This window comes from Nannobrachium achirus (assembly GCF_963921795.1).
Source record: "Nannobrachium achirus genome assembly, chromosome: 18".
Lineage (NCBI taxonomy): Eukaryota > Metazoa > Chordata > Actinopteri > Myctophiformes > Myctophidae > Nannobrachium > Nannobrachium achirus.
The window spans coordinates 26,014,131-26,036,309 of record NC_137825.1 but is presented as its reverse complement, the minus strand read 5'-3'; the positions used below and the strand labels follow the sequence as shown (position 1 = coordinate 26,036,309).

The 22,179-nt window shown below is 41.9% G+C and overlaps 3 protein-coding genes across 3 annotated transcripts in view; 2 read left to right on the top strand and 1 right to left on the bottom strand.

Moving 5' to 3' along the window:
- The first annotated feature begins 254 nt into the window (after window positions 1-254).
- cybc1 (cytochrome b-245 chaperone 1) lies at window positions 255-5,418 on the top strand. Its single transcript, XM_080747874.1, has 6 exons — window positions 255-384; window positions 1,005-1,092; window positions 1,370-1,411; window positions 1,799-1,969; window positions 2,574-2,727; window positions 4,289-5,418. The coding sequence occupies exons 2-6, from the start codon at window positions 1,005-1,007 to the stop codon at window positions 4,470-4,472; spliced, it is 639 nt and encodes a 212-aa protein (XP_080604000.1). The 5' UTR covers window positions 255-384; the 3' UTR covers window positions 4,473-5,418.
- Window positions 5,419-5,532: 114 nt separating this feature from the next.
- Window positions 5,533-13,105, bottom strand: hexd (hexosaminidase d). The gene is made up of 12 exons (XM_080747873.1): window positions 12,966-13,105; window positions 12,648-12,765; window positions 12,289-12,404; window positions 11,867-11,954; window positions 9,901-10,065; window positions 9,151-9,334; window positions 8,627-8,698; window positions 7,752-7,950; window positions 6,867-7,028; window positions 6,680-6,784; window positions 5,886-5,975; window positions 5,533-5,792 (listed from the first exon to the last, which is right to left on the bottom strand). Exons 2-12 carry the CDS (start codon window positions 12,732-12,734, stop codon window positions 5,585-5,587), a joined length of 1,476 nt encoding a protein of 491 aa, XP_080603999.1. The 5' UTR covers window positions 12,735-12,765; window positions 12,966-13,105; the 3' UTR covers window positions 5,533-5,584.
- A 463-nt stretch (window positions 13,106-13,568) lies between these two features.
- The window catches only part of ogfod3 (2-oxoglutarate and iron dependent oxygenase domain containing 3), a 30,648-nt gene continuing 22,037 nt past the window's right edge, over window positions 13,569-22,179 (top strand). Inside the window, exons 1-7 of the mRNA XM_080747059.1 lie at window positions 13,569-13,788; window positions 15,737-15,966; window positions 17,146-17,221; window positions 17,365-17,407; window positions 18,147-18,211; window positions 19,457-19,513; window positions 21,411-21,564. Coding sequence (XP_080603185.1) covers window positions 13,721-13,788; window positions 15,737-15,966; window positions 17,146-17,221; window positions 17,365-17,407; window positions 18,147-18,211; window positions 19,457-19,513; window positions 21,411-21,564 — 693 coding nt within the window. The 5' untranslated portion in view covers window positions 13,569-13,720. The remainder of the gene's footprint in view (window positions 13,789-15,736; window positions 15,967-17,145; window positions 17,222-17,364; window positions 17,408-18,146; window positions 18,212-19,456; window positions 19,514-21,410; window positions 21,565-22,179) is intronic.

The window sequence follows — 22,179 nt, the reverse complement described above, 5'->3', positions numbered from 1 at the left end:
AACATAATAATACGACAATATAAATATTATTATTAATAGTATAGTAAAAAAAAAATTATATACGGTATCTCTTTTAATAAAAAATGCGCAGGGCAAATCGCTGGGCGAAAAAAAAGAACGAATCTACAAGCTTACACCGAGTCGCGATGCGACGCGTTGTTAGATGTTAGATGTTGTAGATCTAGCCCTTTTGGGCAGCCACGTCAAGGCTTCAACCAATCAGAGGTGGTTAAAGCAGGAGGAAGTAGCAGCCTCTTCAAACGGCAGTTATGTGAAATGGAATGTGCAACTTCCTTGTAATGCAACTGAACTGAGTCAACTCACACATTTCTCTTGCTAAACTAACCAGTGCATAGCAGCTGAAGACAAGTTGAAGACTTTAAGGTAAGTCAATGGATAAATTAAGCTTTATCTATATTTATAGTGTAAAAGTCCCTTTGACTTATGCGGCCTGCATATGGACAGACAGTACCTGGTCATCATCATCATCATCAATCAGCATCATCATCTGTCGTACATTACAGTCAGTGTTGGTTTGTAACTGATCTGGATTCATTATTAGATTACAAAAAATAAGTAGCCATAATCAAGTCCTACTAAAAGAGCTGGCAGTGAATAGTAGCTCTAGAATAACTGTGATATCAAAGATACATTCATGTATTCCAGTAGCCCTGAAACATATTTCAGTATCCAGATTCCATAATACATGAAATGTATACTTGTATGTAATATCACAGCCACAGCAGCTGGACATAAGTCTATTTACTGGTCTAGTAATGTAAGTTTTAACAAAATGATATGACTGTCTGTATTCATTATTGACAAACGAACAAATAACAAACAAACATGATGGCACTGCAGTTAACATCTGGCTACATTTCAAAATGTAATCTGATCCAGCCCTGCCGGGAAAGAAACTCATGGCCCCAGTTCTAGTATAATGTATTAAATGTAATGTAAAGGGATGATAATGCAGCGCTAATAATATGTTCTCTGTTGGTCAGATGGGATACATGATGGTAGAGGAGCAGACTGCCACCCTGCTCCACTTGAAGAGGTCACCTGGGATCCGATCCTGGTCTCTCCTTGTTGGTAAGTTAGTTAGGTGTGTGTGTGTGTGTGTGTGTGTGTGTGTGTGTGTGTGTGTGTGTGTGTGTGTGTGTGTGTGTGTGTGTGTGTGTGTGTGTGTGTGTGTGTGTGTGTGTGTGTGTGCTCGCGCACATACGTGCGTTCACAAGGCTTACATATAACTGCTGTTGCTACTAGTAAATGGTACATGAAATGATTGGTTGAAGAAGTCTTGTCTGTATTTCTCTATCATTTGCCCTGGTCTTGTACTGCCTCAAAAGAGTTCTTTATCTGGTTTTAGGTATAGCATCGATTGGATTGGCTGCTGCATACTACAGCTCAGGTACACAAACAACACGCACCAATACCTATTAACCCACCCATTGTCAATAATATAGCCCTGTTTAGGATGATGTACAACAGTGGTTCCCAAACCTTTCAGGTCGGGAACCTAAAAAAGACGTTTGCCCGAGACACAAACTAGTGAAAATGGCAGATCTACAAGTTCACAACACGGTGCGAAGCGTTGTGAGCTTGTAGAGGGCAATTTTCACTGTGTACGCGACCCACAAATGGGTCCCAACCCAGTGCTTGATGTACAGTACTGCACTGTTTCACAGTACACCACTGTCCCAAATGGGGAAACGTTCTGTTGGAACCTGTTTGGCGACTCCATAGCAGATGGTGTCACCCATCATGTGTTCTGTTGTGTTTTATTTGGAACCAACAGACAGCATCCTGTGGAAACTCTTCTACGTGACTGGCTGCATCTTTGTGGCCATGCAAAACATGGAGGAATGGGAGGAGGCCGTATTCGACAAAACCAAGAACCTGATTGAGCTCAAGTCTTTTAGTCTGTACGCCCTCATCCTGACCTTGTGGAAGAGAGGACAGGAGAAAGGTCAGTAACATCGGGAAGATGGTTAGTGCTGTAAGGCATAACCTCTACAGGACAGACGACATTTAAATCCTAATTCATACTTATAATTCATGTTACTCTGTGACGATAGCTGACTTTTGCTGAATGGTGGTGGGCGCCTAATCACAATTATTTTAGCATTTACTTTTTCATGGTCGTCATAATCGTTTCCATGTTGATAAATGTTCATACATTTTCAAATATTTTCATAAAGTACATTATTCAGTGTCAGTATTTTCTTTGTATATTGAAGTTATTTGCCATATCTGCCCTGTGAAAGTTTTGTTCACAAAGAAGAAATAGTTTCTTTGTATATTGAAGGTATTTTCCATATCTGCGCTGTGAAAGTTTTGTACAAAAAGCAGAAATGTAACTTTTATTTACACATTCCAATATTCAATGCCAAAATCGCAACTATTTGTGTGTATATAAAATACTTTGAGATGCAGGTCTGCGGCCAAATACATATCATTCTGGGGGTCCTTGACATTAAAATGTTTGAGCACCCTGACATTATAGCAAGCAACACATGTTTTTCAGAAGACATGTTTTTGTATAAAGATTTCTTTCTCCATCCATCTCTCAGTGGTGCTGGACCTGACGCATCTGCGAGATGTCTCCGTCCAGGAGGAGACGGTCCGCTACTTGGGGACGGGCTTTGTGCTGATGCTGAGGCTCGCTACGGGTCTCTCCTACCCTCTGACACACACCGCTATGCTGGGTGGAGTCGGTGGACGCAGGTAACCCGAACAGAGATGCCTTACATTTTTACGTCTTCCCATTCTGTAGGGCTGGGATCCTTTTAGAATTTGAATAAGTCCGGTTCCTTAACAATTCCCTCTTTATCGGTCCAATTCCTTAACGGTTCCCCTTTAATGATTCCTATAGCGGGTTCCAAATATACAAATGGAACCAAATGGACCCAAACCTACAATGGTCTTTGACATTTTTGAGTACCGGTATTGTAATTGCATAGAAGATGTCTAGTCCATATATGACAGGTTCCAAATGTGATGGAACCAGTTCCGGTTCCTCTATAGGCCAGTCAATCTAAGCTAAAAAAGGGCCTGACCCAAAAGAAATTGCAATAGTAATGGTTCAAGGTTTTTTATGATCCTTAGGGTCATCCAAATAACATATTAAAAGTTGCGAATTATATATTTAGTGGATCAAGGTGAATTCAGGGGGTTCACGTTTAGGTCCATTCACTTACTATACAGGAAAAAAAGACCCCCAAAAAAATCTTATTTAAGTAGCATGTGAGGGGTCTAACTAGGGGTTTTTCATGATTCTGAATCCATTGCAAGCATTTGTTTTGCACGAAAAACATTCCTTGGGCTAGAAACGGACACTACAAAACTATGGATTAGTGATGAGTCATCACTTTTCTGGGGCCAGCTCCGTTTTGTGGTGTCCGCTTTTAACCTGACGAATGTTTTTTGTGCAAAACAAATGCTTGCAATGGATTCAGGATCATGAAAAACCCCTAGTTAGACCCCTCACATGCTACTTAAAGAAGATTCTTTGGGGGTCTTTTTTTTCCTGTATAGTAAGTGAATGGACTCAAACATGAACCCCCTGAATTTACCTTGATCCACTAAATATATAATTCACAATTTTTAATATGTTATTTGGATGACCCTAAGGATCATAAAAAACCTTGAACCATTACTATTGCAATTTCTTTTGGGTCAAACCTTAGATTGACTAGCCTACTAATGATGAAGGCCCTACAAAGCTGAAACGTGTCAGTCGTTTCTTTTAATATTGCTGCCATGATTTAAAATAAATTTGTTTTCTACTTGCAAGTAAGAGAGTTGCCTTGGATCTTGTCTATGTTCCCCACCTCATCTCTACACAGCTTTTATATAATGGAATGGAACTAGATTCTTTTGTCCTCTTATCTGTATACCCTCTCCAAAGATCACCTGTCCATAGTTTTTCTACTTTTATCTAAACAAACGTATATATTAGGTGAAACCACCGTGGGTGTGATACTTTTCAAGTTGCATTGTTCTTTGAATAAGTTGTTGCTCCATGGATCTTACTGGGTCAAATCTGTGCAAAGTTTAATTGCATATTAAAGCACAAGTTGCAACTAAGTAAATCAAGTCGGACAGCAGACCTGAAGTCAAGTCACAAATCTTGATTTTGTGTTAAGTATCTAGTCCTAGAGTAAGAGTAATGGGAAAATATTTTTAATAGCATGAGAATAAGTATGTACAATCCAGTACCTGCTTTGTCAATTATGTACATTCATAATGTATTCAACTCTGTTTCATATTTTGCCAAATCCACCAGCGATGTGGAGGCAGTTGGTGCATTGCTAAAGCGCTTCCTAGGCCTGGAGGAACTCCAGCGACGCTTGGAGCAAGAAGAGGCGGAGCAAGAAGAGGCAGAGTTTGTTGCGGATGAAGAGGCAGAGTTTGTTGCGGATGATGAAGATCTGGCGCATAGCAGTGACACGGAGGATGAGGCAGATTAACTTTGATCTCTCTGCGATAATTAGCCTTATTGTAAATGGGTTCTAACACAGGGCTTTGATCCTGCACATTAGAGGGTCTGCTTTCATTATGATGTTCAATATACAGTATCATACCTAAGGCCTACTTGGGAACCAATGGAATAGTCCCCTGAAGCATGTGCACTTAAAAGAATATTCTCTACATGAAAAGCAGATGAACACAGTGTACAGTAAGGTTTTTTTTGTTACATGGCACTCCAGACGCCTACAATTCCCTCAGTTTTATATACCGGTGCAACACAGTGAAGAAAAAAGAAGAAGAAAAAAGTCTGAATACCCTTTAAAGACAGTTTTGGATTACCTGGTACCGTTTATTTTTGAAGTACCTGAATGCAAGCATTCCTGGACCAATTACCACCCGAGATGTGTCTTCTACTGTATAGTTAACTGTGCCTTCCTACTGAACTGTAATAAGTATTTATGTGGTTAAGCCATTTGAAAGTGCTTTAGGTTTTTCCCACAGCAGAGGGAACGCCAGTGTTTTTCTGGACCACCCAGTTGATAATCACCTTTTGCATGTTTTGTCTATTCCAATCCTCCATGAATGCATATGATGGTGTAAACTATAATCAAGCATGAAGGATTCGCATGGCTCAATCAAGAGTGATTTGTGTGTGCAAGGTGATGTACTTTTGACTGTAGCTGTTTCTTTGTCCAACTGTTAAGAGTTATAGCATCTTTCCCTCTTTGTGAACCAAAGACTGAATCTCAGGCAAACTGTTTGGCTATTGATGAATCAAGGGCTGTATTATTTACTATATGTAAGAGAATCGTTTTTACTTTGATAATTGCAGGAATTATATTAAACCATTTTGTTTGTATGTAATTGATGTTTCATTGTAATTTCTGTGTGCACCGCACACATCAGCTTGTATTTGCACAGAAAATAAATCAAATAAAACTTTGATTACATTATTCCATACTAGTGCCTTTTATAGATCACAGGGAACACTTGGAATAAGCAATGGAGCGTGTTCCTTCTGTTGGATTAGGATGCATCTGTGAAAGATGAAAATCCCTTGTTGAACCTTTTCCTATTCTCATCCTCATTCTCACAATCCTTAACCTCTGGGTCACTTGGGCTTCTCAGCCAGAGCTGGGAGGCCGTTTTGGGTCATCATCTCCAGCAAACAGGCAGTGATATCCTCCACAATCTTCTGTATAGGAGCCACTACTGGGGCAACATGCTGCTCTATCCACTCCTGAGCTGTGGCGAGTGGGTAAAGACGTACCATCTCCTCCCTCACAGCGCTCACTTTCTGCTCCAACACATTCAACAACCTGAAAATAGAATAGTTTTAGGCATAATCAGAAAAAATAAAGGAGTCATAATTGGGAAGATACTATGGATGGAAATAAGAGCTTTAAGCTTACTCAGTCGCCTGAGTTCGAATCTGCATGGTGATAAGAGGGCTGACTGTTTTCCTCTGTCGGTGGTAAGGAGAAAACCACCCTCTTACATACCTACAGTAGCAAAGGCATACAGAATTCTTCACTTGGCAGTGTAGTTTAACATGACTATTGGCAATATAAGCTTATATCCATTGCAGTAAGAAAGTTGGATATTTGGTGCCTCAGTTAAAATGTAGGGTAAGTGATTTATTTGGTTACAATAAGTATATATTCTGATAGTACTCATTGCTATAGAGTAAGCAGAAAATGCATTTTCAGGTCTGGATACCAATTTTATCCAATCAGGCTAGAGAACTGACACAGTATCCACAACTTTCCAACATCCCATCGTGCATTGCGCAGAAGGCGAGCGGCATTTCCGGCGTCGCCGCCGAGTTGCATCTGCGACGCAACGTGAGCTTGTATGGCTGCTGTTAACCGGAAGTGTCCCGCAGATAATGCTACAGTAAAGTTTTGCGGAAACAGGTGGATACATAAGTGAATTTGGAAGACAAAATTGGAACTGAAACACTGGTACTCTCTCCTGGTTGGCTGACATTTGGCAACTCGCCAGAAAATGTATTATCCGTTTTATTAAGAGCTGGAGAGATAGGGTCCTGTTACTGAACAAACACTCTATAGCAATGATTACGATCAGAATATAGTGCTTAAATAAAACTATATCACCAACTATCTTTAAACCTTCTACTCTATAGTAGTAGAAGAGACACTGAAATTAGCTTCAAACGTCATTGCCCTTTTTTTATTTTACTCACATGTTGTTTTCAAAACCGCAAATATCGTTTGAGTTTAGTATCGATACGAGCTCTACGATCAGCGCAGCCAGTCTGCCACCAGGGAACGACGAGTCATCAACATTGCTGCATAGGGAACAAATCAAGTCATATATTTTTACATTGTATGATAGCAGTGCAGCAAATTGTATCACAGGCTGACTCTTACCTCTCTATTTTCTCAACCTCCACTGAGGAAACGCCTAGGCCCTTAGACACATTGGCTTGAACCTCGGAACTGAACTGGCCATGGATGAGAGTCTGCAGGCAGGCTGCTAGGGATGGCAATGCCAGGGGCATCAGCTCACACAGCACTGACAGATGGTCATACCTTACATGATGGGAAAATAAAAGTGAATACAGTGCACTAGGGAAGGGACGATATGAACATTTCATGTCACGATTATTGTGACCAAAGAAATAGCGATTTACAATATCGCGATAGTGAAAATATCCCCAACATTATCCCGGAGCGGAACATTTGCCAAAAAATAGAAAAACTTTGCGATGCGTCGTGAGCTTGTAGATCGGCTATTCTTCTTTGGCAAAGAGATTTGGTAGAGTACATTATTTCCAGGTCAGCTTTTACAATTATAGAGGGTTTTACCGCATATGCAGCTCTGTAAATAAAAGGTGAATCGATCCCAGTACATGACGATGACGGAGGATAATTTCACGATAAATTGTATTTTCCACAATATGATTATTGTTGTGAGTGTTTTTTATCATGATAAACCATAATAACGATTATCGTCCCATCCCTACAGACCACTTAGGCCAGGTAAAAGTAAAACACAAATGAATTCCTCACTCCTATGTTGACTTATGCACTGTTTTCAAAATCCACTGAAATGTGCAATACAAAAGTTCTAACCACATGAATCCTAGCGTCCCTATTCAGGGGCATTCTTGATAAAAATAGGTGAAAATAGATGAACATTCGATATTTGATTATTCTTTCCCCACTATTTGTACAGTCAAGTACGGTATATCCTACATATAAACGAAATACGAAAAAGTAAAGTTTGAGAATGACTACTAAGTAGATTCTTACCTTTGCCAGCCAGTGAGAGCAATGCCCTGGAGGCGCACGGCTGGGGAGACGGCGTCTGCCACCTTCAACCACTGCAGGTGGTTGTCCACGTGTCTCTGGGTAAGAGCCACGTTGGTGTGGACGCTGGTGGAGCCTTTAAAGGAGCTGGCTGCCCACAGCGTTGACAGACCGGCACTGCTGTACTTCTCCAACAGAGACACTGTGGAGACCAGAGCCGTCAAATTAATGTACCGGTATATGTCAATATGTCAGTAATAATATATTAGTAGCACCAAGAAGGCGGGTGAAAATGTATAATCTGATGCCGTTAACTGTGGGCATGCTCTCCTCTTGGGCTATATCAATATTGTGATAAGAGAATTTATATGATCTGTGTTTTTGGTCAAATAGCGTTGTCTTCTCCTGATTCTTTTTCTGTATTTAGTTGACTGTCCTAGGTGTTCTATTATTTGCCTTTACCCACATTATGTAGGCATTACTGATGATCATTTATTCTGTAAAAATTTGTTAAAACACCAATAGTCATCCACACTATCATCCCAATATCAAAGTACAAAATGTGGTATTTGGACAAAAACAAAATACTGTGATATTTGATATGGTCCATATTGCCCATACCTAATCACTACTTTATCGAACCATTTTCAAAATAGTGAAAATAGCAGATTTGTTGCCACAGCTACCTCTACATTATGAGCTTGCCTTGTACAGCTGTACAAGCTCATAATGCACTGCGACGTGACGCGTTGTAGATTGACCACTTCCACCGCACAACACCATCATACAGCGAAGTATAAAACAGGGCATATTCAAGTACTGTAGTTAAATGAACTTTACATGATGTATTATGTAAAGGTTTATGCTGGAGTTCCTACCGGTCGTCTCCACATCCAGAGCAGGGCTGTAGTCCCACAACATGGGCTGGACCAAACCTACTAGTCCACTAGCTGTCAGGTGGAAAACAGAGGATGCAATGAGCCAAGTACAGTATATTTCACACAGCAATCAAGCAGAACAGTGACAACCACACATATTGCATAATGTTGTAAATACATTTTAATTTACTATATCAGTACTTTGTGCACAATCATTTCCCAATACAGAGACAAATTCCGTAAAAACTAAAAATAAAAAAATAAAACCTTGTGCCAGTTCACTCAATTTTTTTTATTAAATATTCTTTTGGGGGCTTTTTCTGCATTTATTTATAGTGTTAAGTGGAGAAGGACAGAAAACAGTGAGAGGGAGATGCCTGGTGAGAGACAGGCAGCAAATATCGTCGGGAACAGGACGCGAACCCGTCAGGCTACATAGGAGCCTACTGTAAGTGCCTTGCCTTGAGATGCCTTTTATGTTTGATAACCACTGTAATACAAGAGCCATACCTCGCCCCCCTCACCTTTCAGAGTGTCATGGTTCATCCCTCTCAGCATGTCATCCCACATGACAAGGTTCAAGTCAGGCCATACCTCCTTGACGGCCTTGGCCACCCTGGTCACATGACCCAGGAAGAGCTGCTCCACTGTACGTCCGGGTGTGGACAACCAGAGTTTAGACTCCTCCCCTTCACCAAGCAGATACACCTGGGACACATGGGACATAGAAAGGGTCTATCGGTCTCAGCTGCACACGAAGACTGTAGATACAAACAGAGACCGATCCTCACTTCATGATACAGTATATTACACATGGTTAAGCTCACCATTAGTATGGTTATTCATGATAAATCAATCATTAATTAAGGGCTAATTACATGTATGAATTTGAATGCTCAAGTAAATTGTGACCCTTAATTAGGTTGTTGTACGCTATAATATTACAATAAGATAGCCATAATAAGATGCGGTGCTACTCGATGCCAATTGCCAAATTCACAGAAAAAATTTAACCCATTAAAACCGAGTGAGCATTTTGTGTCACTTTAGATTTTAGCGTTGACTATTCAAAAATAGCAGATATACAATCTCACAGCACACAACTTCCTGCCACGCTGCGAGCTTGCACATCTCTGCTACTTTTGAACATCTTGAAATTGTGGGAACTACTCATTTAGAAGACAATTGTAGAATTGGCCTCAGGTTTTAATGGGTTTTAATTTGGACCTTTTATAACTTTCACTCTGGTCTTCATGATAAAAAGCAGTCTTCACCTCGTCCGCTCCGATGTGCAGCGTGCGGAGGCCTGGATGGCGCTCCACCACCTGCCTCAGCATCTCCACCACTAGCTTCAGGCCGTCCTCTCTGTGGGGGTTCAGGGTTCCCAGACAGTGGCCCACCTCTCTGAGGCCCGACATGGACGGGTGTTTCAACACAAACTACAGCAACAGCAGGGAAACAAAGACAAAGACATGGGTGGCATTCCCAGCTCCTGCTGAATGGAAATAGCAAACGAGGAAGGCAAGCAGGAAATAATGAGTGGAAGGACAGCAGTGTGTGTTTGTGTGTGTGTGTGTGTGTGTGTGTGTGTGTGTGTGTGTGTGTGTGTGTGTGTGTGTGTGTGTGCGTGTGCGTGTGTGTGTGTGTGACTGTGTGTGTGAGTGTGAGTGAGTGCGTGCGCATGAGAGAGGTAAATGTTAAGTGTTCTTAAGTCAGTGATGTTGCTAGGTTTTCAATGTAATGGGTCCAGGGACCCATAGGTGGTCATTCAAATGGGTCCCAGAATTATTTTATGGCTCCCGCGACGACACATGCATTATATCAACGGTGAAAACATCAAAAAGGACTTTAATTTAAACAAATAGTGGCAAATAGCTACTTTTATGTTGTTAATAAAGGACAGAAGTTGTATGCATCCTGGGGGTGCAGTGATGCTTAGTTTAATGCGTCCTTCAGGGGCGTCACCACCATTCATTGTGAGTACGACGGAACACCCCAACTTTCATAAAAACGTGAACTCATCCCCCCCACCTTTTTTGCCGGCCGGGCTACTTTTTTTTTTTTTTTTTTTTTTTCTCCACTGCAAACTGGCTCTCTCATCAACACAAACGCAACCTCTCGTTACCGAAACTACAGCCAAGCGCTCCCAACCTCCTTGCCCATGTTGTATATTTTGAGACAAATTAGACTGAAAATGAATGACTAATCAGTACAGGCTGCCTGTCAACTAATTATTAGTTGGAATACTCATGGCAAATATACCTCAGTTGACACAGTCGTTCAAATTACATTCTTTAGTTACATAATCAAACATTCCTCTTATGTCAACTTTACACTAATTAGTCATCGTGATAATTTGTTTAGCTAAAAATCAACAACACATAAACTGATTCACTGAGGCACTGTAAAACAAAAGAGGTGTTATCGCACCCTCTCTAGCAGAATACCAATGAATATCAGCCTGGATCCCAGACTCACTGTCTCCATACATTCATTAGCCTACAGTGACATAAGAAATATGGAGTTATTAATATTGCCAGGCCCACTGGCCCCCACCATTGTGCTTACATTCCTTCCGGAAGCAGTCTCCCAGTTCCAATACAGAACCGCGAGGCTCCAGGCATATGTAAACAACATTGCATGCAACATTGACATCATGACAGTTCGTGCGCTATCGGATAAAGGGGGGTTTTAAAAAGGTGTCTCTCTCTCTCCCTCCTTCCCCCTTGGAGACATATATTTCTTACAATGCTGCCGCTGTCTATGCAAAAAAGCATGACTTATTTGCAAAACCGCCGTGCATTTTTTTTTCTGTCAGTAATAGCCTATTGAATCTAACGTGGGAACAGAACAATCTTTGTAGTGTGTGTGTGTGTGAGACATGCGTGCGTATGCGCTGTGCTGTGTGCTAACTATGGAGCTGTTTGCTGCTCCTGGCTTGCTATACCATTGTGTGGGGAAAAATTACCCAAAACCCCAATGAAAATCGCCCGAAAGCGCAATAAAAACACTCAAAACCGGATAAAAAACACAATATTTCAATCATCCCCCCCACTATCTAAGACCCTGTGACGCCCCTGGCGTCCTTTATTTAAAAGTATGCGTCAGGGACGCAGGATGCAGGGCTAGTTTAGCATCACTGTTAAGTGTTAAGAATAGTTCTGTAGTCTCTTCTAAACAGCAAGGTTTGTGAACTGTTGCTATTAAAGAAGGAACTCCAGTCTTCAGTGCCCGTCTCACCTCCATGTGACCAAACGTCTGCACCAGAGGGATGACCTCCAGCCCTCTGGACTTGGCAACGTCCTGTAAGGACAAGACCTCCTCGTGACTGCAACGAATGAACAGACCACAGTTAGGTCAATGCAACGTCAGTCCCCATACCTGAGGCTGGTCATTAAATGACCATCCTATCATTTTGTATATCTTTATGACGGGACGAGAGCTTTTGAATAAAGTGTCTTCTCACAGTAAGTTCAGTAAGTTCATTCCAGGTAATAATTGCAGTTTTATTACCTCACATTGTGGGTCAATCAGCAAGTCATAAACTGTCTGTGGGTGTATGCATGCAGAACCTGTCCTGTGCACACGCGCACGCCACACACACACACACACACACACACACACACACACATGCGCGAATCAAACAACGAACAATACATCACCTGTAGGCAGGATGGACTGTTGCCTGCAGCAGGTTCAAGTGCCCTTCATAGGGAAACATGTCCTCATACTCAACCAGTAGGCCATCAGCTCCCAGCTGAGAGAACAAGTCGATCAGCTGTGGGGACATGATGAAAGTAAAACACACATTTAACTCACTCAAGGAGAGAGGCAGACTCAAAACCAACATGATTGGCCTCAGGCTCTCACTGTCATATAATATACTACTACTGTGTTGAGTGTATTCAGAAATGTGTAATAACATATCAACAACAACAACTCACACTATCAACAATACATGCATGCTGTGTGGAAATGTGGACTGTGGACAGAACTCTTGTTTCACTGGGACCTTAATTACCTTGTGAAGGTATTCAATCCTTGGGGGGGCACCTTTCAGATCCAGGTGAACTAGTTTCTTTCCTTTCGGCCATGGTGAAAACGCCATTTCTGTCTGAATCAAGGTGCTGGTGGCACGCCTGAATAAGACATGTACATTATTAAACTGGTTTATACTTCGCACCCCGAAAATAGCCGATTTACAAACTCACAAATACATCTGCATGCCAAGGGTTGAGAGCTTGTAGATCTGCTATTTTCGGGGCGATCACACAGAAACCTTTGCATAAAGTGACCCAATCAATGAGCAGTCATAATTTCATTAATCGCTTGGACTCACCACGGAATAGTAGATACAGTAGATAGACAAGACCGTGCAACGGTGCGTGCGAGAAATGGTGACACTATTGAACTGACTGACACGAATGTGATAAACACTTCTCACACTAGATTCATAGTTACGCTTTCGTTTGCTCTACATCCTGGTGTAGGCAATCGATTCATTTTGCCTTAAAAATAACACAGAACAATCGATGCTGCTGTCATTGATTTTTCTTGGCATGATTGTAGGCCTATATATTTTTGGGGATGACATAATATTCAAGAGCAGCGTTAGGGTCGATCAACACTCTGCTCAGTGGGCAATTCGTGTGTGTTTTTTGGGGTATTTGTTTATAATATAGAAAGTCAGACATATTAATCATAGAGTAGACATAATAAAATAAGAAATACAATTGTATAATTGGCATATTATATTTTAATTTTAAATAATAAAATAAAATAAAAAGATGTATAATATGTTACAAAGTGTTTCTGTGTGTTTGTTTTTCAGGCTATGCACTGTCGATGATGATGTGGTCCAATCAAAACGCGTAGCTGCTCTGGGGAAGGACCAATGGGAGGAGCTGGTACGCGGTACACAGGAAGTAAACCACAATTCCGAACCATCCATCCATCCATGGTACCAGCCTGGTACCATACCAACCATACCAACCGTACCAACACGTTTGACTTGCTTGTACTACAGGGGACAATCTGGTCTTTCCCCCCGCACTCTTTAATTAATGCATATAAGGTAACACGCTGGATTTTATCATGACAGTGCAACGGCGAGCAAATCCCAAAGTTCCAGATGCAAATGGGATTGAAAAGAAAATCAAAAGGTAAGTCATCATCTGTGTTGAAAATGTAGCTTCTATGAAGGGAAATAGTAGGCTACTAAACGCATGCTGTGGCATGCATTATTGTGACTTTAAAACGCTGGTTGTATTGTGAAGTTTAGGCATTGGGTTTGGTGTGGTTAAGGAGGTTTATATGCTCCCCAACAGGCGGGGCATTCTGTTCTGGGACTGGGATGGTGATGATCAGGATCACATCCATTCTTAAACAGTGACCATATCCTTAAACCAGGGGTCTTCAACGTTCTCAGGCCAAGGACCCCTTAGTTGAGACTTGAGAGTGAGATGAAGCAGGGACCCCCACAACCAATATCATATATTCCATATAGTTTCATATGTTTGACAGCAAAATCATCAGTGTATTTTGGATTCATGTCAATTTGTGTTTTGAGATATTTAACCACTTGAACCGTCAATACTTAATAAACTTGACCTTTCACTCTGTACTTGGTCTGCTCTTTTTCTCCTCTACACCAAAGCTCTTTGCCAAAAATAGCCGATCTACATGAGCTTGTAGATCTGCTATTTTTGGCTAAAGTTCGCAGAATATGGACGTTAGGGTTCAAGTGGTTAATATGAAAAATGAGAAAAAAATGTTTCTATCACTCTAAGATTTCGAGGACCCCCTGTAGTAACTCTGAGAGGACCCTCTAGGCTAGGGCTTCCGGTCCCGGACCCCCTGTTGAAGACCCCTGCCTTAAACCGAATCTCCACCTCTTCAGTGAACTCCATAATATCTCTCTCTCTCTCGCTTGTCTTTCTGTTTCCCTCTCATTTCATTTCTCCTTTATTTGTCTGTGGAATAGTTGTAAATAAGTTGTAAACAGTGATTTCTGAATGTGTGGTTGAAGGGGTACTTATAACCATAGCCTTGGATCAAAGATGTATGATCCAATCTGACTTTTACTTTCATGTCAGAATCGATAAAATATCCTACATATATGATAGTCTTGATTCCAAGGCTTCTCTAACCACAACAACAATGCATCTTAACATTGAGAATGGATACTAGGTATCTGATCGCCTAGATTAGTGGTTCTCAAAGTGGGGTCCGGGGACACCCAGGGGTCCTTGAGGGCTTCCCCAGCAAAATGCATGAAAATCTGTTTAACCACTTTAACTGTATATACATCAGCTATTTGAAAATGAAGCAATGCGACACGTTGTGAACTTGTACATCTGCCATTTTCAAGAGATCTTGGGAAAAACAAGGAAACAGTATATCAATTTCGGGGTCTTTGACAAGGAAAAGGTTTCAGGAGGCCTCTTTCTTAGGTTGCCATTTTTATATAGGCTATAGTTTGTTCGTTACTTTTGAAGCAGTGGCGTTCAAAAGTAATCAATGTACAGATACCCTGTATACACTACTGCATGTTGGTTTGTTTACTGTTGTCTGAGTGACAAAACAATGTTCAGCCCCCTGTGGGAACCAGGGCGTTGAACCGTTTATGATAGTCCTGCTCCTAAGTGTAACAGGATAGGTTAGGTGGGCACTAGGGACATCTGGGCACCTCAATGTAAAATTGTCTATTTAGTCCAAAACGGTTAAAAAAAAAATATTAGTATGTAGTAATACATGATTAGAACATGCTTAAACATTTGACAATTAAGGTCTAATATTTGTACAAAAGTCATTTTGGGGCATAAACAAGAAGTTGAAGGATAAAATGAAGTCTGATAATGATGTACCGTGCATGTTTGTTCACATAGACACATCCCCAGAGCGGCAATCATAACTGCAGTGTCAAGCGGCCCCTGCAACTAGGGCAGTGCTCTGTGGATTCGTTAAGACAATTTTCTTTTCTTTTTCTTTTTACTATTTTACATGGAGTTGCAGGTGCCCAGATGTCCCTATAGTGCCCACCTATCCTGTATCCGTCATAAGTGCTCTAGTCACTGCTGGTCCCACAATGCTTTCTCCTCTCGTCCTCAGGGGCAATGCTCTGCGGCAAGCGTCTGCATGGAGAGGCACCAGAGTCCCTCTGCTCCTGCTGCTGCTCGGGGCGGTGTGTGTCTGCAGTCTGGGAGCGTGGTTCTATGTCACCCTGGGGGACAGCGAGGTCACAGAGACCCTCGTCAGATGGAAGGAACAGGTGTCCCCGCACCCCAGAGTCTTCAGCGTGCCGTGCTCTACAGACTATGAGAACTACAAGCGTTACCCTGGTGAGTTTCCTTCGCGTTTAATCCATTTAGGCCTAGAATTATTGAATGCTTTAACCAGTGAAAAATAGCAGATATACAAGCTCACAGCGCGGCACCGAGTGCCACGCTGCAAGCTTGTAGATCTGCTATTTTGAAAAAGTCGTAAAAATGTGTGCAAATCTTTGAATATACGTATTTTCAAAGCGAACGTTTGTAACTTATTTTGCTTCTGCGGGGTCCCTGGAACTAAATATGTTGAATGGGGGTCCGTGGCCAAATAAATATCATTTTGGGGGTCCTTCACATGAAAAGGTTTGAGAACCACTGACATAGTAGTCTCTCAAGAACAGACCAACTGAGCTCCATTTAAGTGAAAAGGACCTTTTCTTTGACGATGGCTGGCCAGATTGCTGACATAGAAACATAGGTTTTTCAAAAAATCTTAGAAGGATTCAAAAGACACTTATAGAATCGGGTCAAAATTCTAATTTTCACGATTTTTCAAAAATAGCAGATCTACAATCTAAAATAATGATACACAATAATGTGTACCCGTTCTAAATGGGTTTTAACAGGTGGCCTCTTGTTGAAACGTGACCATAATGAAATGACGTGAAGCCGGTGAATTATTTTGTCTTTGCGAAACACTACAGATAAAAGACTGTAATGCAGCCTGACATTGAGCCGCCACGGGTTCGATTCCCAGAGCCTGACGACCTTTTGTTGTGTGTCACTCCCAGTCTCTCGCTCCCTGTTTCCTGTCTCTCCTACCCTATGCAGCGCTATTATCTGCTCTTAGGTGGTGATTCTTAAGTCTTAATTGTTCCATGTAAAGCTATTAAATGGTAAATGGTGCATTTATATAGCGCTTTTATCCAAAGCGCTTTACAGAGATTGTGCATTACATTCACCCATTCACGCACACATTCATACACCGGTGGCGGAGGAAACCATGCAAGGCACCAACCAGCTCACCGGGAGCAATGTGGGGTTCAGAGTCTTGCCCAAGGACCCTTCGGCATTAACTCAGGGGGAGCCCGGATTCGAACTGGGAACCCTTCGGGAACCCTTCGTGCTCTAATAACGGTTTCTCTACCCCTGAGCTATGCCGCCCCACAAGCTACTGGGCACAGTCAGGGTTAATGATGGTCAATGTCTGGTGGTCATTTAAATTGGACCACATCCGTTATGTGTTCCCAGGATGCACTCCTAAGAAGTGTGGCCGCGCTGTCACAGATGGCGTGGTGACGAAGGAGGAGGCTCAGGCACTGAGAAGGTAGACAGACAGTCTAGACTCTAGACACTAGACACTATTATACAAATGACTGCAGTCTGTTCTAGCACTTAATGCATTCTCTTTCATTCTGTTCCTTCTCTCCATTACTGTAAAGTTCATTTCAATACTCTTCCTTTGCGTAGGTTGGCTGAGAGGGGACTATCTCTCGCTGGGTCAGAAGGAGGAGTGAGTATACTCTACCTGTAACATCATTTATACAGTTTAGTTAGAATAATACTGAAGGGTTTGAAGAGAGGTCGACTCACTCTCCTAATAATAAACCAAACAGCTGTTAAAAATGTCATTGTAAATATGTATTAAACCAGTTTAACTTAATGAACTACCCATGGGTGGTGTTTTTTTCTAAGTAGTTATACAGCTTTTTAGCTGCATTTGCCCTCTCTTGTCACTAGAGGGCAGGCTGGTACAGTATACACTTTGCTGGGCTGATATGACAGAGCACAGCATCTTGCACGCCTGTCGCCTGCAAGTGAGGCAGTGTAGATAGATAGATACCTTTTATTATCCCAAGGGGGAAAAGTGTTTGTAACATTCTTGTCCATGTTCTCTGGATGACCTTCATCTGCCCTACCCTCTGCACTCCACCCCTGCCGGCTTGGTCCCCAGCCAATACATTTGTTGTTTATAGAGTGTTAACACACCAAAATGAATGGAAGGTAAAACCACAGGGGACTTCAGAGAAAGTGACTTATTATATTGGCTGGCTTGTTAAAGACAATAGAGAGTCCCAGTTCACAGCAATAATAAGTAAACTATGACACAGCCAAGTTGCAGCAGTTATACGATGCAATGGATGTGTTCTCATATGAATTTTTTCATCCCTCTTTTATTTTCAGTTCAGCTATTATTATTTGTTAATTCAATTGTTTGTACTTGGAGAATTCATGTTTTGTTTTTACTTTAGGCCTCGATCCTGGACCTACACTCTGGAGCGCTGTCAATGGGAAAACAGTTTGTCAACATTTACAGGTATGCATACTGTATACATTTGTTCTGTTCCTCTGCTAATGTGTGTCTTGACAACTAGTTGTGTTTGCATCCCACAGGACACAGGAATATCGCCCCTATATCTGATAACACACAAATGTATTGAACAAAGAGTATAGTTTATTCATGGATCCTGTTGATGCTGGTTCCTCTTTGTCCACTTTATTAGTCCACCACTGGACCTCTGGGGGGCGGGTAACTATCGGTTTGCACTCTGCCTGTCATTCAGTCCGAGATCTTATCTGGAGCATTTCTCTCTCATATCTTTAGTCTACGGTCGGTCTAGGTCCCCTGGGATAACCAGACTTGGTACGTGGTGGTTACGTGTAGAGAAGACGTTGTTTCACGTACTAAAATGGCTCACAGTGTGGCCCAAACACAAAACCAGTCACAGTCAATGTTTCATCCAGTAGGGGGACTATCTCAGTTGACACACTACCTAAAAAAGATTACTGCATCAAAAGCAATCAACAAACTATACTATAACAACTGGTGAAACATTGGCCAAATTGTCAAATAATCTAAAAAAGAGACAAACATTTTGAAATAATGTAGATCTGCTATTTTCACAACACTGTATTCATCTGTTGAACCGAGTCAAACTAAATGTAATGCCTCAACTCCTACGATTCCAATTGCTTGCCAGGGTGGAGGGGTCCCCCTGTTGCTTAAAAAGGTTGAGAATGCCCCTGGACTATCTGGCTCCATCTCCCTGTCTTTGCCCCATTCACTAATCTGTGTCTCTCTACTTTCCTGACACTGCACCCTCCTCCATTCATTTCTCCGTGCCCTTCTTTATGCTTCCTAGTCCATTGATCAGGGACAGAAACGCAACCCTTCAGTACCGTTAAGCTGGTTCCATCTGAAAAGTTGATGAATGCCAATCCTCTGTCAGGGAACGTCGGGGCAGTCAGACGTTTCCCATCTGCCATGTTTGAATGGCTGGGTGGCGTCTGGTGTGCCCGCTTGAATAATTGTGTGCTGTGCCGTGTTCAGTGTGGTACCGTATGCTAATGATTCTGTTTTGCTCTGTTCCCTTCCCTGTCTGCCCTGTCTGGGACTTGTCTTTCATTGTGTGAGTTTGTGACTGTTTTATTGTGTCTGCTGTTCGTCTGTGATTGTCTGTGTCTGTGGTCGTCTGTGTCTGTGGTGGTCTGTGTCTGTGGTGGTCTATGTCTGTGATCATCTGTGTCTGTGCTTGTGGCTCTGTTGGGGATGTGACCACAGGTACTTTGGGGATCAGATCGGGGAGGTATTCACACAGGAGGACTTCGAGCTTTACAGGTGACTGATTGACTAACTTTGATTAACGGCCATCTATGTTTAAACCAGGGGTCTTCAACGTTTTCAGGCCAAGTTGAGAAAGAGATGAAGCAGGGACCCCCACAACCTTATTTTAATTGTATTTATAGTTTAATTGTTTGACAGCACAATCGTCAGTGTATTTTGGATTTATTTCAATTTGTGTTTTCAGATATTTAACCACTTGAACGGTCAATACTTAATAAACTTGACCTTTCACTCTGTACTTAGTCTGCTCTTTTTCCCCAATACACCAAACCTCTTTGCCGAGAATAGCCGATCTACAAGCTCACAATGCCAGTTGTGAGATCGGCTATTTTTGACTAAAGTTCTCAGAATTTGGTTTGACTAAAGTTCAAGTGGTTAATATAAAAAAGGAGCAAAAAAGTTTCTATCACACCAAGATTTGGCGGCCCCCCTGTTGTAACTCTGAGGACCCCCTAGGCGTCCCGGACCCCCTGTTGTAACTCTGAGGACCCCCTAGGCGTCCCGGACCCCCTGTTGTAACTCTGAGGACCCCCTAGGCGTCCCGGACCCCCTGTTGAAAGTCCCCTGGTTTAAACCATAACCCTACCACCCATCGGGTACACTGCTGAATCCTGAATCCTAATTTAACTCTGGGAGTGTAAAATGGACCCACAAGGGTGTTCAATTGTTTTCAACTATGTTAGGGCACACTGTTATTATTATAGAACTCCATAGGAAAGCAGAGTTTATTTTCTTTTGCCCTCACAGAGGACATGTACAGCAAAGGATACACACATAACATATTTTAGGTACCAACACATCTTCCAGTAAGAACTAAAAACTAGAAAGAATAAATTGCAAGTGTGGTTGCACTGACGCGAGTTGTGAGGAATCCCCTGGGAAAAGAACTGTGTAGTGTGTACTGTTCCTGATGAATTCTTTATATTACATATTGTGATGTCACATGAAGCTTGACCAATCCTGTCCGATTGGACATTATATTGTCCAATCAGAAAAGGGACAGAAAAAGTCCATTGAACACAATGGACTTTTGGGGTTACAGAAAAAAACTTTACTCTAGGTGAAATAAAAATCACAACCATTGTGAAGTGAGCAGTGCTATTTATGAGTTAATTATGTTAAGCGTCCTGCGAAGCTTTGCCAATGTGACCATGGCCATGCGTACAACAATTGACCAATGACAGTCGGGACGAACAGACAAAGCCAGATGTAGGAGCGGTTAGCACCGCTCTAAAATGGACAAGAACAAAAGTCACACACACACACACACACACACACACACACACACACACACACACACACACACACACACAATATATAGAATTGTGGAGATATCTCTTGTAAAATGATGCCATATAATGTTATCATGCTTTTGCAGCATTTCCCTGTTGTATGACAGTCTTGGTGTCTATAATATTAATATATAATATTGGATGTATTTATAGTGCCTGTGTTCATTCACCACGTCTGATGTCGACTCGACGTGTCAAATGTCAGTATATGTTGCTGTGTCATTGTGTATCGGGTGTGTCCTGACAGGTTTTGATTGATTGATTGAAGATTTTATTAGACACAAATGAAGTAAAAATCAAGTACAGTCAAAACAAGTCAAACACCCTGCCTAAAAGGAACACCCCCCAAAAAAAAACTCTTGCGGCCCTTGCTGTCTTGTTTCCGTTGGAGGTCCTTGGTCCTTGGCCTGACAGGTTGTGTGTGTGTGTGTGTGTGTGTGTGTGTGTGTGTGTGTGTGTGTGTGTGTGTGTGTGTGTGTGTGTGTGTGTGTGTGTGTGTGTGTGTGTGTGTGTGTGTGTGTGTGTGTGTGTGTGTGTGTGTGTGTGTGTGTGTGTGTGTGTGTGTGTGTGTGTGTGTGTGTGTGTTTTCCTCGTCTTAGAAACGTGCGTGGCCGTATCCAGGCGGTGATAGCCGAGACGTTTGGTTTGGAGCCGTCCCTGATGTATCTCACCAAGCCCACCTTCTTCTCCAGAATCAACAGCACTTCAGCCAAGATGGCACACGACGAGTACTGGCACCCACACGTGGATAAGGTAACAGACTTGTACGTAGGGATGGGACAATACGCGATATTATAGTTTATCGTTATAAAAAACACTCACGATAATCGTATGGTGGAGATTTAATTTATCGTGATATCGTGATTCGTCCTTTTATTTGCCTCGCTGCATATCCGGTACCACTTAAACCCTCTATAATTGGTAAAAGGTACTTATAACATTCGTACTGTTGATACAGTCTTTTTTTCACTCTCTATCAAATTACTTTGCCAAAAAATAGCCGATCTACAAGCTCACAACGCGTCGCAAATTAGTAGACTAAAATCTAATACTAAATCAAAATATGCTGTCAAAATTAACACTGCTCTCAACATGGACCAACAGCGTAGGGAAGGCGTCATTGAGAATTGATTGAGGCACTTCACGCACCACTGGGAACTTTCTCACAGTCCTCTCACTTGGTCTGAAATGTCTTTATTAGGAACAGTTCCTTGAGATGAGCCATCTGGTTTTCAAGGGGTTCCACAAATTACAAAATATACTTCATACTGTACATTAAGACAAAATATTTTACAGACAATTCAAACAACATCAACCAGCCAATACAAACGAAACAGAAAACAAAACATAACACAACAAAACAACAAC

What these genes read in the sequence shown, in the direction of transcription:
- cybc1 (XM_080747874.1), top strand. Translation starts at nt 1,005, where the DNA reads ATGGGATACATGATGGTAGAGGAGCAGACTGCCACCCTGCTCCACTTG. An exon ending in ATCCTGGTCTCTCCTTGTTG is followed by an intron (nt 1,093 to 1,369) that starts GTAAGTTAGTTA and finishes ATCTGGTTTTAG; the next exon opens with GTATAGCATCGATTGGATTG. An exon ending in GGTGGAGTCGGTGGACGCAG is followed by an intron (nt 2,728 to 4,288) that starts GTAACCCGAACA and finishes CAAATCCACCAG; the next exon opens with CGATGTGGAGGCAGTTGGTG.
- hexd (XM_080747873.1), bottom strand. Translation starts at nt 12,734, where the DNA reads ATGGCGTTTTCACCATGGCCGAAAGGAAAGAAACTAGTTCACCTGGAT. An exon ending in GGATTGAATACCTTCACAAG is followed by an intron (nt 12,405 to 12,647) that starts GTAATTAAGGTC and finishes ATGTCCCCACAG; the next exon opens with CTGATCGACTTGTTCTCTCA. An exon ending in AGACGTTTGGTCACATGGAG is followed by an intron (nt 10,066 to 11,866) that starts GTGAGACGGGCA and finishes CTGTTGCTGTAG; the next exon opens with TTTGTGTTGAAACACCCGTC.